A 16,635-nucleotide genomic window follows, 5' to 3' on the forward strand; every position below is an offset into this window, starting at 1 on the left:
GGGGGGCTCCAACTTCCAAAGCTGGAAGTAGTAAGACACCTCCTATGGAAAACTGTCACAATGACTTAACCTTAAACTTTCCAAGCCCTGCTCAACTGCCTGCTCCCTTAGGAGGAAAGATCACCCTGCATGCAAAACACTGGGAACTCATTACTCAGGACAAATGGGTTTTAAATATAGTTTCCCAAGGATGCAGATTCTACTTCCACACCTTACCAACCCCAAACGGTTATCCAGACCCACCCCCCAAATCAGCAGGCAGAGGCTTAACAGCAGGATGTCCTTCATGGATGCATCTGCAGTCATAACAACTGGGTTGTCCTGTCGTCAGGCAGCCCTTCAGTCGGCCGGATTCCAAAGTCCGGGTCCGGCTTCGGCTGATGTCGCACTTCACCCGACGTCATCTCTGTTGGTCTTCGGGTATAAAGGCATCAGCCGACGCCATTTTCCTCAGTCTTTCTTGCCGCGTGGCGCCCGAAGCAGAAGCTGTTCGCAAGTGCCGGTCGGTCGGATCCAGAGATTACTTCTACCGAATACTACTTCGAAGACTTCTAAAGCTAAGTACCCCGTTGGGGACTCTTTCTTGCCTCAGCCGATGTCAGAAAAAGTTAATAATTGTTTAACCTGTGGGAAACAAATACCTCATAAAGATTTCCACTCTTATTGTCTGCCTTGTTTAGGCCCAGCCCACGACGTAGCAGCCTGTTCGGCCTGTGCTTCCTTCAACCGACAACGCTTAGGCGTCGGTCAGAGTTTGCAGAACAGTTTTTGGTTCTGATTTTGCGTACATTATGCCGCCGGATCCTCCGACTACCCAATCTGCCAAAACGCAAAGATAAAGACCGACACTCGCGGTCCGCGGTTTCGCCGAAACCATGGTTAAGCAAATCATGAGTGTCTCGGTTTCGGCGAAACCGAAAACTGATCAAAGTACAGCTGAATCTATCTCTACAACTGAGGCCCCTGCTACCACTCTTGAATCGGCCTCAGAAATTTTATCCACTACGGTGGTTGCCACTGACTTATCAGACACCATTCCCTTGGATGTCTCTACCCCAGCACGTGGTGCTGCTAGCCCTCCAGCAGCCATGTCCATTAAGGCCTTCGCCAGGGCTAAAGCAGCCAAGACTACTAAAACAGTGCCTGTTAAACCCCCCACAACCAGGCCCTCTTCTAGTTCTCAAATGCTTACCTTGGCAGAAGATTTAATTTCATTAATTGGAGGATCTCAATCTCACCCAGACAGGGCCTCTCAGCCCCCAGAGAAGAGACCTAGGGCAGAGCCCCCTGAGCCAGTGTCCTCTGATGATTCTGCTGATGAATCAGACATAACTGACCAGCCAGAGGCTCCTTTCTCCAATTTTGAAGATTCTGATGCTGAAGAATCCATTCCAGCTGCTTCCCCACCAGAAGAATTCTCCTTTGGGGAAAGCTTACATGCCATGCGAGCAGTTCCAATGGCAGCAACAGGATTTTTCAGACTCCAGAAAAGACTTAGGACCTTTCTGCACCTTCCACAGCACAGGCCCTTAGCTATACCTCCTGTTCTCTCTGTGGTGGATGATGCTTTCAATGATGTCTGCTCCGCTCCAGATTCTTTACCCCCAGCACCTGCCAAACCAGACAGATTTTACAGGGTGCCAGATACTCATCACCACCTTTACAAGGCCCCACTTGCAGACCCGAAACTATATCCCAGGGTCCCAAGGCAGTAGCCGACCATAGCTAAAAACCCTATTCCTTCTGAAAGGGAAGCAAGGTCATTAGACAGATGGGGTAAAAAGGTCTACTCTTCAGCTACTCTCTCAGCTAGAGCTTTAAACTGTCAGTTTCACATGATACAATACCAAGAGTTTATGCTTGATCAGTTAACTAAAAAGCTAACCACTGATGAATCTCTTGATAAGAAATATGTATTAGAAATGGTAAATAACATACAACAGGTTAGTAGCCATTCCTTAAAATGTGGCTATGATGCACTGGAGGCTTCATTTAGATCAGCCATGACTGGCACAGTGATAAGAAGGCATGCATGGCTAAAGGAGCAAGCTTTACCGGATCATGTTAAAGCTAAGTTGCTAGATGCTCCTATGGATAAGACAAGTTTGTTTGGTACACCTGCCCAGCAGGTTATGAAGAAAATGGAAGAAAAGGCAAAATCTGTTCAAACGGTTAAAGATTTCTTGCAGGTTCAACCACCAAGGTTTAGCAGGAACTGGCCTGCCAAAAATTGGTCCTTTCCTGACTCCACAAGATCTCAAAGGGGCAGGAATAGACGTTCCAGAGGCAGAAACCAATCCAGAGGAGGTGCCTACAGAGGACGACAGTGGCAAGGTAACAACAGAGGCACAGACACAACCACTGCCACTACATCAACACAACCACAGTGACTTAACCCTAAATCCGCCTACCAGGGAACAAATAGCAGCACCTCTAGGCGGAAAGTTAACCTTATTTTCAAAGAACTGGCACTACATAACAAAAGACAAGTGGATTTTACGAACCATAGATCAAGGTTACCGGTTCCACTTCCACACTTTACCAGTCAAAAGAGGAATGCCAAATCTACCTCCAAATCAAAAAACAGAGGCTCTACAACAGATAATGGAGTTAGCAAACATGAGAGCTGTGGAAAGAGTGCCAACAGCAGAGCAAGGAAAGGGGTTCTACTCCAGACTATTCCTAGTTCCAAGAAAGGAAAAAGTTGGAGACCAATTCTCGACCTGTCCACCTTAAATACATACATCATTGTCCCAAAATTCAAAATGCTGACCCTACAGCAACTTCTTCCCATGCTGGGCAAGGAGTGTTGGCTGGTAACTCTAGATCTCAAGGAGGCATACCTGCACGTCCCCATTCGACCAATCTGCAGAAGATACCTCAGATTTCTTGCAGGATCAGAGCACTATCAATTCTCAGCATTGCCCTTTGGCTTATCTACTGTGCCCAGAGTATTCACAAAATGCCTGGCATCAGTAATCGCCCATTGCAGACTACAGGGAATTCAAATTTACCCATACCTGGACGACTGCCTGCTGCAAGGGGACAACAAAAGCAAGCTGACAACAGATTTACAAAGGGTCATTTACTTGCTACAAGCACTGGGATACACAGTCAATTTACAAAAGTCAAGGCTGATACCATCCCAAACAAGAACATTCTTGGGCGCGGAATTGGACACAGTAAAACAAATGGCATTCCTAACTACAGAAAAACAAAAAGAACTCCCTCTTTACTTCTTGGCACTAACAAAACTGAACAAGTTAACAGCAAGAAAAGTACTGCAGGCCTTGGGCTTCATGGCATCATGCATAATCTTGGTCCCATTTGCCAGACTACATATGAGAAAACTACAGTGGTACCTAAAGAATTTATGGTCCCAACACAGGCACAGCCTAGAAACAGAAATCCCACTAATTCCATGCTTAAAACAGGAGTTCCTATGGTGGGCTCAGGCATGCCAGTCAAACCCAGGCCTACCCTTTCGCAGATGTCAAGCAAGCCAGACCATCACAACAGACGCTTCAGACCTAGGATGGGGGCCCACATGCTGGACAAATGCGTGCAAGGATTGTGGACACAGGATCAACTTCACCTGCACATCAACCTAAAAGAAATGCTGGCAGTAAAACTGGCAATCCAAAAGTTCAGACCATTTCTCAAAGAGGGCCAGTTGATGATAAGGACAGACAACACCACAGTCATGTGGTACATCAACAAACAGGGAGGCACTCATTCATACCCCTATGCAGAATGACTTTGGAGCTGTGGACCCTGGCACTCAGCTACAACATCCAGTTACAGGCAATATTTGTACCGGGAAAAGAAAATACTCTAGCAGACATATTAAGCAGAACCACATCGGATGCCCACGAATGGAAGCTGCAACCGGACATCTTCAAGACCATCTCAAAGAAATGGGGAATGCCTCAGATAGATCTATTCGCATCACCTCTCAATCACCAGCTCAAATTCTGCACAAGGACATTCCACCCACTAGCATGGAAAGTGGATTCGCTCTCCTTCAGCTGGAAAGGCCTAACAGCATATGCATTCCCACCTCTTCCCTTGATACACAAAGTACTACTAAAAATCAAGGAAGAACGTCCAAGGATAATCCTGATAGCTCCAAACTGGCCAAGACAACACTGGTACCCACTGCTGCGGAGCATGTCTCAGAACAATATGTGGCCAATACCCCTGATGCCTTTGATGTTAACTCAGAACAACTACAGCATCATACATCCAAACCTACAAACGCGTTGCAACTGACTGCATGGAACATCACATAGCAGCAGCTAATCCAGAACTTTCCCAAAGAGTTAAAGACATTATTCTTGAAGCACGCAGACCTTCAACAAGAAGGAACTATGCTGGAAAATGGAAAAGGTTTGTCATTTGGAGTACTGAAAGAGGAAAAGATGTGTCAAACATAGATATGCCTAACATTCTGGAGTATATGAGCATACTTCTTCATTCAGGCCTGTCCTACTCCTCCATCAAGATAAATGCATCAGCTATTTCAGCAGAATACAGCTTTGATCCACCTGTTTTTCGCACCCTTTGCTCAGGCAGTTCCTCAGAGGAATCAAGAATGTAAAACCCCCAAGGAAACCACCATTACCAGCTTGGGACTTAAACTTTGTGCTAGAAAAGTTGACACTATCACCATTTGAACCAGCAGCAACAGCAGACCTACAACACCTGTCATGGAAAACTGCTTTCCTACTGGCAATTACTTCAGCAAGGAGGGTTTCAGAACTACAGGCCTTAATGGCGGTGCAACCCTTCCTAATCTTCCACCAAGATAGAGTGTCCATGAGGACTAATCCTACATTTATGCCTAAGGTGGTATCCAGAGTGTCTTTAAACCAGGCAATCCACCTACCTACCTTCTTTCCCAACCCACAAAACAGAGGGAAAGAATACTGCATACCTTGGATGTACATAGACAGCTACGCTACTACTTGGACAGAACAAAAAGTAGCAGAAAGACTGACCAACTTTTGTAGCCTATGCAACAGGAAGGGAAGGAAAAGCTATTTCCAAACAGACAATCTCCAAATGGATAGGAAATTGCATACGATTCTGTTACTCCTTCCATGGAAAACCAATTCCACAGAACATAAGACCTCATTCTACAAGGGCAACAGCCACTACCACAGCCTTCTTACGAGGAGTGGCAACCAAAGACATTATTGAGGCGGCTACTTGGACCTCCGTGCATACATTTGCCAAGCATTATAATTTGCCTCTATATTCCAGATCCCGAGCAGGGTTTGCCACTGCTGTACTGCAAGGGATCCTAAACACACCATAATCTACTTTTATCCTCCTCCCTAGTTGGCTATGGTATTCTACCCAGTTGTTATGACTGCAGATGCATCCATGAAGGACATAGTACAGTTTTGTACCTACCATAAATGTAGATGTCCGAACTGGATAGCATCTGCAGTCAGGATTACCCTCCCTCCTTCCCTCTGTGGTACTCCTAGGGTGTTTACCCTCCTAATAGCTAGCTGGTGGGGAGTCTTTTATGGTGTATTTGTTTGTATATATGTACATACATGCTTATTTTTGTGTTTACCTCTATCTTTTTGGAAACATTGGCATCTATCCAAATTTTAGCCTTCAAGAGGGCTACTGGCATCTGGGGCAAGAAACACTGAGGAAAATGGCGTCGGCTGATGCCTTTATACCCGAAGACCAACAGAGATGATGTCGGGTGAAGTGCGACATCAGCCGAAGCCGGACCCGGACTTTGGAATCCGGCCGACTGAAGGGCTGCCTGACGACAGGACAACCCAGTTGTTATGACTGCAGATGCTATCCAGTTCGGACATCTACATTTATGGTAGGTACAAAACTGTACTTTCTCTCTCTACTAAGTATCAGGGCTATTCAACCTGTCCCAACAGAAGAAAGGGGACAAGGTTTTTACTCTACTTTTCCTGGTACCCAGAAAAGACAGCTCCTGACGTCCTATCCTGGACCTCTCTATTCTAAACACATTTTTGGTAATCCCAAAATTCAAAATGCTAACTCTTCTTGCTGCTTCCTATGCTCTTAATGCTGCTTCCTATGCTAGGCAAAGATGCCTGGTTGGCAACCTTGGACTTAAAGGAAGCTTACATGCACATTCTAATAAGGGAATCTTGCAGGAAATACCTACACTTCAGAGCAGGCTGCATGCACGATCAGATGTTCTTCGTGTTTCACTGTTGCAGTCATTACATTTGGGTAATCCTGCTGGCAAGTTGCCCTCAGTCAGCCTGAATTCCAAAGTCTTGGGTCCTGCGTCGGCTGCTGTCACCCCTTCCCTGACGACAGGCCATCAGGGGTATATAAAAAGCAGCCAACGCCATTTTCTTAAGTCTTTCTTGCTGTGTGGTGCCCGAAGCAGAAGCAGTTCGCAAGTGCCAGTCGGCCGACTCCTGAAATTTTCGTGTTTGAGTTTCAGAACCGAAGTCTTCAATAAAGCTAAGTACCCCGTAGGGGAAACTTTTTTTCTTGCTCCAGACCGATGTCAGAAAAATTTAATAATTGTATTACTTTTGGAAAGCAAATACCTCATAAGGATTTTCATTCTTACTGTATTCCTTGCCTAGGCCCTGATCACAACGTTTCTGGTTGTCGGTTTTGTGCTAGATTTAACCAACGCACTAGTAAGCGTCGTTATGATTTTGCTTTAAATTATTTTGGTAGTCGGTTTAATTATCCAGAAATGTCATTGGAAAGCCATCCGACTACCGGAGTTTACAAGAAATGCAAGGAAAAGGATAGAGAAAAACAACCGAGGCCCAAAACCAACGATGAAGCTTCTCCTAAGCCAGTCGCCGGTTCTCAGTGAGGCGCTTTCGCAGCCCCTGACACCTGCTACTTTAGAGTCAAAGGCCGCTATCGACTCCCATGTGGAGTCGGCCATGCCGCTGGATACTCAAGGTATTGGAGTCTCGGGCGCTAATCCCTTAGATGGGTCCGGAGCCGCTGAGCAGGTACCGGCTTCTGAGGGTGTATTCAGACCTCAAAATCTTTACATTAAAAAGACAAAGACTAAAGCACCTTCTAAAGCAAAGAAACAAACTCATGAGCCACGTGTACAGGCCTCTGTGCCCAAAAGACAGATGATCAAAATGGCCGAAGACCTGATTACCTTGATCAGGGGTTCCCATCCCCCTCCTGATAAGAGGCCTAGGCAAGACATGGACTATGAATCTTCAGATCAGGTTTCTATTTCTTCTGATTCCTCTTCTGATCAGGGATATTCTTTACCCCCCTATGAGGATGCTGATGCTGAAGAATCTATTCCTTCAGCATCCCCTCCTGAGGATTATTCCTTTGGGGAAACCTTGCATACCATGAGGGAGCATTTTCACTGGGAAAGTCAAGATTTTTCAGAATCTAAAAAGAGGCTCAGTGATTTCCTTTTACTACCTCAGCACAGGCCTCTAGCCATTCCACCAGTGCTAGACATTGTAGATGATGTGTTTTCGAGTCTAGTTTGACCCCCGACTCCTTACCCCCAGCTCCTGTTAAGCCCGACAGATATTACAGGGTTTCTGACTCACACAAATTTATTTTTAAAAACCCTGCTGCTGACCCAGAAACTATTTCACAGGGTCCAAAGGGAGTTAATGCTTCGACTGCAAAAAACCCAACCCCCTCGGACAGAGATTCAAGGACACTGGATAGATGGGGATAAAAGGTTTACACTTCTGCAACTTTTGACTATAAGGGCCTTAAACTGTCAGTTTCATATGCTCAAGTATTAGCAACATGTCATGGGATTGCTTAAACAGAAAATGATGTTAAATTCTGAATGTGCTGAAAACAAGGAAATGCAGGATTTGTTGCATGCAGCTGCACAAGTTGGAAAGCATACTTTGCAATGTGGTTTTAATTCTCTGGAGGCCTCCTGTAGGGCCGCAGTTACGGGTTCTGTAATTAGGAGGCATGCTTGGTTAAAGGAACAAAATCTGCCTGATCATGTTAAAGTTAAATTACTAGATGCACCTTTACAGCTTGATACTTTGTTTGCTGTTAAGGCAGAAGAGGTGTTAAAGAAAATGGAAGACAAAGCTAAATCTGTGCAAACTATTAAAGATTTCTTACAAGTACAGCCACCTAGGTTTAGTAGACACTGGCCTACAAAAAATTGGTCATTTCCAGTGTCAGACAGACCTCAAAGGGGCAGATCCAGATGCCCTAGGGGCAGATCCCAGACACAAGGTTCTTACAGGGCAAAACAGTGGGGTGCTTCTACCTCCAAAGCTGGAGAAGATAAAGCACAAACATACAGAAAGCAGTCCCAATGACTTTCCCCTGCCTGCACCAAGCACTTGTCTTCTGGCAGCACCCTTAGGGGGAAAATTAGCACTTTTTGCTCAAAATTGGCACATTATAACCCCGGACAAGTGGGTTCTAAATATAGTGTCACAAGGCTACAAATTCCATTTCCATACTCTGCCAAAGGCAAATGGCTGGCGAGATCTGCCAAAAAAAATCAAAGGACAGAAGCACAAAAGCAAGTTACTTCCCTCGTGGACAATGGGGGCCATTCAGCAAGAACCAGAGCAAGTGCGGGGACAAGGATTTTACTCAAGACTGTTCTTAGTACCCAGAAAGGACAAGGCCTGGAGGCCGATACTGGACCTCTCCATTCTAAGCACATTCCTGGATATTCCAAAATTCAAAATGTTGACTTTGCAACAGCTTCTGCCCATGCTGGGCAAGAATGCTTGGCTTGTGACTTTAGACCTAAAAGAGGCATACCTGCATGTTCCAATCAGACAATCGTGCAGAAGATACCTCAGATTCAAGGCTGGTTCGATGCATTACCAATTCTCTGCACTGCCCTTTGGCTTATCTACTGCGCCCAGGATCTTTACAAAGTGCCTGGCATCAGTAATTGCATTCTTCAGACAAAGAGGAATACAAATATATCCTTACTTGGACGACTGCCTAATCCAAGCAGAGCACAAGGACATTCTTCTTCAACATCTGGAGTTTGTGAAAAGAATTCTAACATGCCTAGGGTGCACAGTCAATAAAAATAAATCAAAACCAGTACCCTCTCAAAAGATAACATTCCTGGGTGCAAGCTTGAATACAACTGCCCAGATGGCTTATCTCGCGCCAGACAAACAAAGGCAACTGACTATCTATTTCAAAATGTTGGCAACAAAGGCCCAGTTATCTGCAAGAAAAATTCTGCAGGCTTTGGGCTTCATGGCATCCTGCATCCTACTCATTCCATATGCAAGACTGCATATGAGGAAACTTCAGTGGTACCTAAAAAATGTTTGGACTCAACATTGCCATATCCTGGAAACAGTGATTACTCTCATTCCCTGCCTACAGCAAGAGTTTCGATGGTGGGCAAAGGCTTGTCACCAGAACAAGGGACAGCCATTCACATTACCCCCTTCTTTCCTAATCCACAGAACAAAGGAGAATGAATACTGCACTCTTTGGATGTGCACAGACAACTTAGATTTTATTTGGGCAGGACTAAGCCTCTCAGAAAAACTGAACAGCTGCTAGTTACCTTTTCTGCAGGGGCAGAGGGGAAGGCCATTTCAAAGCAAACCATTTCTAAATGGTTAGGCCATTGCATTCATTTTTTCTATAAGCACCATGGAAAACCTACCCCACAGAGGATAAGATGACATTCCACCAGGGCAGAATCTACATCTACAGCCTTTCCCTACCAGGGACATCCTAGAAGCTGCTACCTGGAGCTCTGTACATACCTTCACCAAGCATTACCACTTGCCTATTTTTTCTAAATCCAGAGCTGTTTTTTGCCACTGCAGCCTTGCAGGGCTTAATAGCTGGTCCTAATGCTCACTAACTGCCTCCTCCCTTCCTTTGCTTTGGGAATCTACCCAAATGTAATGACTGCAACAGTGAAACACGAAGAACATAGTACAGTTGTGTACACTTACCATAAGATGCTTGAGTGTATTCACTGTTGCAGTCCTGGTTACCCTCCTTCCAGCCCCCTGACTTCTCTTGGTGTATTTCAGCTCTCTGGTGTATTTGCTTTTTGTGGGAGGTGTAACCTTATATATAATTGCTTCCCATTATGGGGGCACCTGACATCTGGGACAAGGAAAAACTGATGTAATGGCATCGGCTGCATGCTTTATACCTCTGACAACCTGACATCATGGAAGAAGACAGCATCCGATGCAGGACCCAAGACTTTGATATTCAGGCCGGCTGTGGGCTACCTACAGGCAGATAACCCAAATGTAATGACTGCAACAGTGAATACACTCTAACATCTACATTTATGGTAAGTGTACACAACTGTACTTTCTTCATGTTTCACTGTTGCAGTCATCAGACTTGGGTTATCGTGCCAGGGGTATCCCTCAGTCGGCACGAATACCAGAGGCTTAGTATTTCTGCTTCGGTTGCTATCACTGCAGGACTGACGTCAGGTCGTCAGTGGTATAAAATCAGGCAGCCGCCGTCATTACATCAGTCTTTCTTGCCGAGGAGCACGAAGCAGTTCACACAAGTGCCAGTCGGCTGCTACCTGAGTTTAATTTCCGAATTGAAGTTGAAGTCTTCTAAAGCTAGGTACCCCATTGGGGATCCTGTTTTCTTGCTGTAATCGATGTCAGAAAAAGTTAATTGTCTCGCCTGTGGAAAGCAAGTACCACACCGAGACTTCCATTCTTACTGCGTCACCTGTTTAGGCCCAGACCACGACATCCCTCGCTGTCACTTTTGTGCTTTGTTCAACGCCAGAACTATACGTTGTCGGGTCCTTATTGTAGCTAAATATTTTCGCTCTCTATCTCCATATTCTGAAATGGCTTCGGTATGCCATCTGACTACCGAGCTTCCGAAAAAAATGTAAGGATAAAAACAGAGACAGACTGCACAGCTCCAAAACTGCCGATGATGCTTCCGTTAAGCTAGTCGCCAGTTTGCTGGTCCTCATTGAGGCGCTTTTGCAGCCCCTGATGCCCGCTTCTGTGGATTCGCAGGTCACTACCAAGACCCGTTCGTAATCCAGTATGCTGCGAGATTCTTCTTTGACTAAGGATCCTGCAGATGTCTCTACCTTGGATGGGTCTGGAGCCGCTGAGCAGGCACCAGCTTTCAAGGAAGTTCTTCGCACTACCCATACTCGACACAAACCAACGACTTCTTTTGCGTCTTCAGTTCTTTCTAAAACTACTGAGTTTCTAAGGCCCAGGGTATGAACTATGCCTAATAAACCAACGACCCAAACTCAGGCACCTTCTTCCATGCCTCAATCCCAAATGCTTAAAGTGGCAGAAGACCTTATCATGCTTATTAGGAGAATCCAGCCTACCCCTTCAAAAAGAAAGAGAGATTTGTCCCCAGCAGTTTTATCTGACCAGGAGTCCGAAGACTCTGAAGTTAATATGAAGGCATGCAACCCCTATCTGCTTATGAGGATTCAGATGCAGAGGAATCCATTCCTTCAGCCTGTCCTCCAGAGGATTTTTCATTTGGTGAAACCCTATATACTTTAAGGCAGCATTTCCAATGGGAATGTCAGGACTATCCTCAGTCCAAAAAGAGACTCAGGGAATTCTTAGATTTATCACAGCACAGACCTTTAGCCATTCCTTCAGTCTTGGATGTTGTGGGTGATGTCTTTATGGAATCCAGTTTGACTCCTGACACCCTTCCTCCTGCTCCCAGGAAACCTGATAGGTATTACAGAGTCCCTGACTCTCACAAATTTATTTTCTAAAATTCTACTGCTGACCCAGAGGTCATCTCCCAAGGACCTAAAAGTATAAAAGCAACCACAGTTAAGAATCCCACCCCCTTGAACAGGGATTCCTGAGCTTTAGACAGATGGGGTAAAAAGTATACACCTCTGCAACTCTTGCAATTAGAGCACTAAATTGTCATTTCCACATGCTGAAATACCAGCAACATACCATGGAACTCCTCAAACAAAAAATATCTACCTTTCTGCTTGTGCAGAAAATAAAGAATTACAGGAGCTTATGCATTCTGCAAGCCAAGTTACTAAACACACCTTGCAATGTGGCTTTGACGCCCTAGAAGCATCTTGCAGGGCAGCAGTCACAGGTTCTGTACTTAGAAGGCATGCTTGGCTTAAGAAACAGACCTTGCCAGACCATGTCAAATCAAAGCTATTGGATGCACCATTGAACAAAGACAATTTGTTTGGCACCATGGCAGAAGAAGTCTTAAAGATGGAAGAAAAAGCTAAATCTATGCAGACAGTTAAAGACTGGTCCAGCCTTCGAGGTTCAGTAGGCATTGCCCCTCCAAGCACTGGTCCTTCTCCCTCCAGGTCAGCTCAGACAAGACCTAGGGGAAGCAGATCCCCCAGACAGCAGTCCCAGGGAATGCAGAAATCTAAACAATGGAGTTGCTCCACTTCAAAAACAGGGAGTGCTAAGCCCCACCCCCTTATGGAAAGAACTCACAGTGACATTGCACCTTCACCCCTTACCTCTGCCCACCTGCTTGTGGCCCTAGGAGGAAAACTCTCCTCCCATGCAAAAAACTGGGCCTCTATTACCAACGATCAGTGGGTCCTCCACATAGTGTCCCAGGGATACCTTAACTTTGTGTTGGAAAAGCACACACTACCTCCCTTTGAGCCTGCAGCTTCAGCAGGGTTAAAATTCCTCTCTTGGAAAACAGCCTTGCTTCTGGCCATCACTTCAGCTAGAAGAGTTTCAGAGTTACAAGCACTCATGGCTGTAGAGCCCTTCATCATTTTCCATGCTAACAGGGTCTCCCTCAGGACTAACCCAACATTCATGCCTAAAGTGGTGTCCAGTGATCTTAACCAATCAGTTCATTTGCCCACCTTTTCCCCTAACCCACAAAACAAGGGGGAAAGAATTCTGCATTTCCTAGATGTGCACAGACAGCTCAGATTCTACCTGGATAGGACTAAATCTTTTAGGAAAACTGACCAATTGCTAGTCAGCTTTGGAGCAGGGGCAGAGGGCAAGGCCATGTCCAAACAAACAGTCTCCAAATGGATAGCACACTGCATCCATTTCTGCTACAAACACCACAGGAAACCACCCCCTAAGGGGGTCAGGATGCATTCCACCAGAGCAACCTCCACCTCTGCAGCTTTTCTCAGAGGGGTCCCTACCAGGGACATCCTGGAGGCTGCAACATGGACTTCTATTCATACCTTCACCAAACATTACCACTTGTCTGTCTTCTCCAAATCCAGGGCAGGCTTTGCAACTGCAGTCTTGCAGGGCATCCCAGCCAGCCGTCAGTCTTCTTGACTGTCTCCACCCTTTTCTTCAGCTTTGGGAATCAACTCAAGTGTGATGACTGCATCAGTGAAACACGAAGAACATAGTACAGTTGTGTACGCTTACCATAAATGTAGATGTTGGAGTGTATTCACTGTTGCAGTCCTGGTTTCCCACCCTCCATCCCCCTTGTCTGTCTGTCTCTCTCTCTCTCACCCCTTACAGGGGATTTTTTTGGTATGTACTTTCTACTGGTGGTGTTCTTCCACCATAACCTAGCTCCCTCTTTGGGGGCTCCTGACAGTTGGGGCAAGAAAAACTGATGTAATGGCGTCGGCTGCCTGATTTTATACCACTGACGACCTGACATCAGTCCTGGAGCGACAGCAACCGATGCAGAAATACTAAGCCTCTGGTATTCGGGACGACTGAGGGCTACCCCTGCCAGGATAAACCAAGTGTGATGACTGCAATTGTGAATTCACTCAAACATCTACATTTATGGTAAGTGTACACAACTGTAATATGTAGACTGAAGCAAGAAAGGCCTGAAGATGGTGGCAGCTTTACCACCCTTTGCACTACAGATGTCCTGACATTGGAAAGGGAAGGGAGTCCAGTGAGCCAAATAGGGAAGGTGAGTGCTTCTGTATTAAGGCTGGCCTCTGGGACACTGTAAGCAGAAAATTCCAAGAGACTGTATTGTACAGTGAACGTATTTGAACATACCACAGTAATGGTCGCTTCTTAACACAACTGTACTTTGTTAAAATCCTTTCTCATTAAGAAAAAAATAGTGCATTGTCCTTTAGTCTCAACCAAATAAGCTTTGCTGAAAGCCTGTTTAGCCAGATAAACTTATCCAGATGGAAATCATTCTGTAAGGTTGTCTGGGCACCTAGTGAGGGTATTAAGTAAAGACAAGTGCCATCTTAACCTTTCCAATAAGTATTGTGACTATCATTTCTGTTTGCCTTTTTTTTTTTTTTTGTGTAGTTTCACCGATTGCCTTTACTTGTACTCTTGAGTAACTTGGTGTTTGCTACCTGTTCTTACCAGCCTTTTAATAAACAATGGCTTCATTAAATCCCTTTTATAGGACAGCATATTGATAGCAACAGGTTCTGCTGACAGAAACGTGAAGATATGGGGTTTAGATTTTGGCGATTGCCACAGATCACTTTTTGCTCATGATGACAGGTAAATGTTTCCATTGTGTTTTTACTATATTGTACTACATAGCAATTTTATTACCTAAGGGGGGAGGGTCTTAAATAACAAAAATTGCAGATACATTCAGTCTTTTATAGTTATATTGATGCCTGTTTGTCCATCTGTATAGGCTGTTTTGGAAATCTTGTCTTTTTTTAGTGCCATGTTATAGACTAATCCATCAGATTTCGAAACTGACTTAGTTTCTTAGTAGTAATTTCAGTATGACACCTATTTATCACACTCCTTTAAACTAGTGATCAGTCTCTGTACCTCAGTGGTTTTATTCCAAGTCAGAATAGGTGTAGCGTCTCCCTCTACAGTTGCTACCAGCATGGCTAGTGCTGCCGTTACTGGGCTCAGATACTTTGTTACCCATTCTAATTGCCAGTTGAGCTCATAACAGACTTGTGTCAACATTGTGAAGTCCTGCTATCTTTGGTATATCTGCTTGATCCACAAATGATGGATATTGAAACTGTTGAAGTAGAAAAGTTGCTAGTCTCAGACTGGTGGCTGTCCTACAGGCAGCATTTGCTTTGTCATTGAGGATCCTGGTTCTTGTCATCAGCCCCCTAGTTTTAGAACTTTGCTCACCTCTTCTTATGTGCATGCAGGAGTTGGAGGTGACTGATTACGGATGAGTTTCAGGCAGTGTTTCATTGAAAATCTGGGCAAATCCGTGGAAATCAGCAAGAGCAGAGGACTTAAATTAACCACCAAAGAAAAATTAAACAGAACCCAGAGTTATGAGCTGCAAAGTGGTGTGAGGAGCTGAAAGTTTGACTGGTGAGATGAGCAGAGGGAACTTGCAGTAACAAACATCTGAAGGAGACGCCAGATACCACAGAACGGCATTCCTCTGTGCAGCATAGGGCAGATGAGGGCACTTCAGACGCTGCTATAGGAACATGGAATTATGTGCAGGGATATAGCTGCTGGCTGACATGGGGTTGGAATGCAGGCAAAATAAACCGGATACAGAAAGAATAGAAGGACTACAGCTTCTGAAGTACAAAAAGAGAACTAAGCAGGTAATAAGAAAAATAAAGCTAGGAATGAAAAAAAACACATAAGCATTAAAGTCTCAGAAAAAGGCTGAAGTCATATTCAGAATGTGTACAGAGGCTAGAAAATTGTCTGCCTATGATTACACCAAGTCAGTGTTCATACAAGACAATCCAGCATCGGATCTTCAAGCCACACACTTATTGTATTTATACCTAATGCATCTAGGAACGCAAACATAAACCATGTTGTATCCCTCAAGGACTTAGTATGTGATTAGTAGCGTTCCAGCACCAATATATATCCCATTACAGCTGTCACATGGTCACTTAACATAAAAGTACAGAAATTAAAATATAAAATATATTTTGCCCAGTTCTCATTCAACATACTACTGCAAAGCAAAAAAGAAACTCTCTAATGTGGAGATTAACCAATTGAATCAAGTGATATGTTTTAATGGGTGGAGATTTTCACTATAAAAGTTTAAACATGAATGTAACTATTTTATTCTGATGAAGTACACTTACCAGGACGAAATCACTAAATGATTTTTACTTTATTAAAACGAGTGTTCGATTATTCCACTCCTGGTTTCTTTTTTGTTTTACTAGTTATTATATGTGGTGTCTTTGAGGATTATTAACATGCTACTGCATCAATGTTTTCATTCACTTTCATTACCTATATAAAATAGAAATAAATTAGTCATACTTGAAAATGTATATGTGTGTGTGTGTGTGTGCGTGTGAGTGTCAGCTCCATTTACTGACAAAATTGACATTGCCCTTATAATTGTCATTTGATCCAGGTTTAAATAATACATATATCAAAATAATCCATTTTTTATAGTTAAGGTTGCATTTTAAACTGAACTGTAAATGTATCAGTAATACAGAAAGCAGAATGTAGCCATAGAATGTTCCAAGGGGTTGTGTTTACAATTATTTACCGGGAAAATAACACACACACACACACACACACACACACACACACACACACACACACACACACACACACACACACACACACACACACACTTTTTTGTCTTTCTTTCTTTCTTTCTTTTTTAAACTCATTAAACAGCAAAAGCACTGCTAAGTAAATGTAAGGTAACGACTCAATCGATATCTCACTGGTCATACATGCATACACTCACACA

General features: G+C 44.3%; 1 protein-coding gene across 1 annotated transcript in view; it reads left to right on the forward strand.

Moving 5' to 3' along the window:
* WDR3 (WD repeat domain 3) overlaps positions 1-16,635 on the forward strand; it is a gene marked incomplete at its 5' end in the record, with an annotated part of 1,037,507 nt that overhangs the window by 593,055 nt on the left and 427,817 nt on the right. The window contains 1 exon segment of the mRNA XM_044071482.1: positions 14,353-14,453. Coding sequence (XP_043927417.1) covers positions 14,353-14,453 — 101 coding nt within the window.

The sequence above is a fragment of the Protopterus annectens genome, chromosome 5.part0 (assembly GCF_019279795.1).
Source record: "Protopterus annectens isolate FY-2018-M chromosome 5.part0, PAN1.0, whole genome shotgun sequence".
Taxonomy (NCBI): domain Eukaryota; kingdom Metazoa; phylum Chordata; order Ceratodontiformes; family Protopteridae; genus Protopterus; species Protopterus annectens.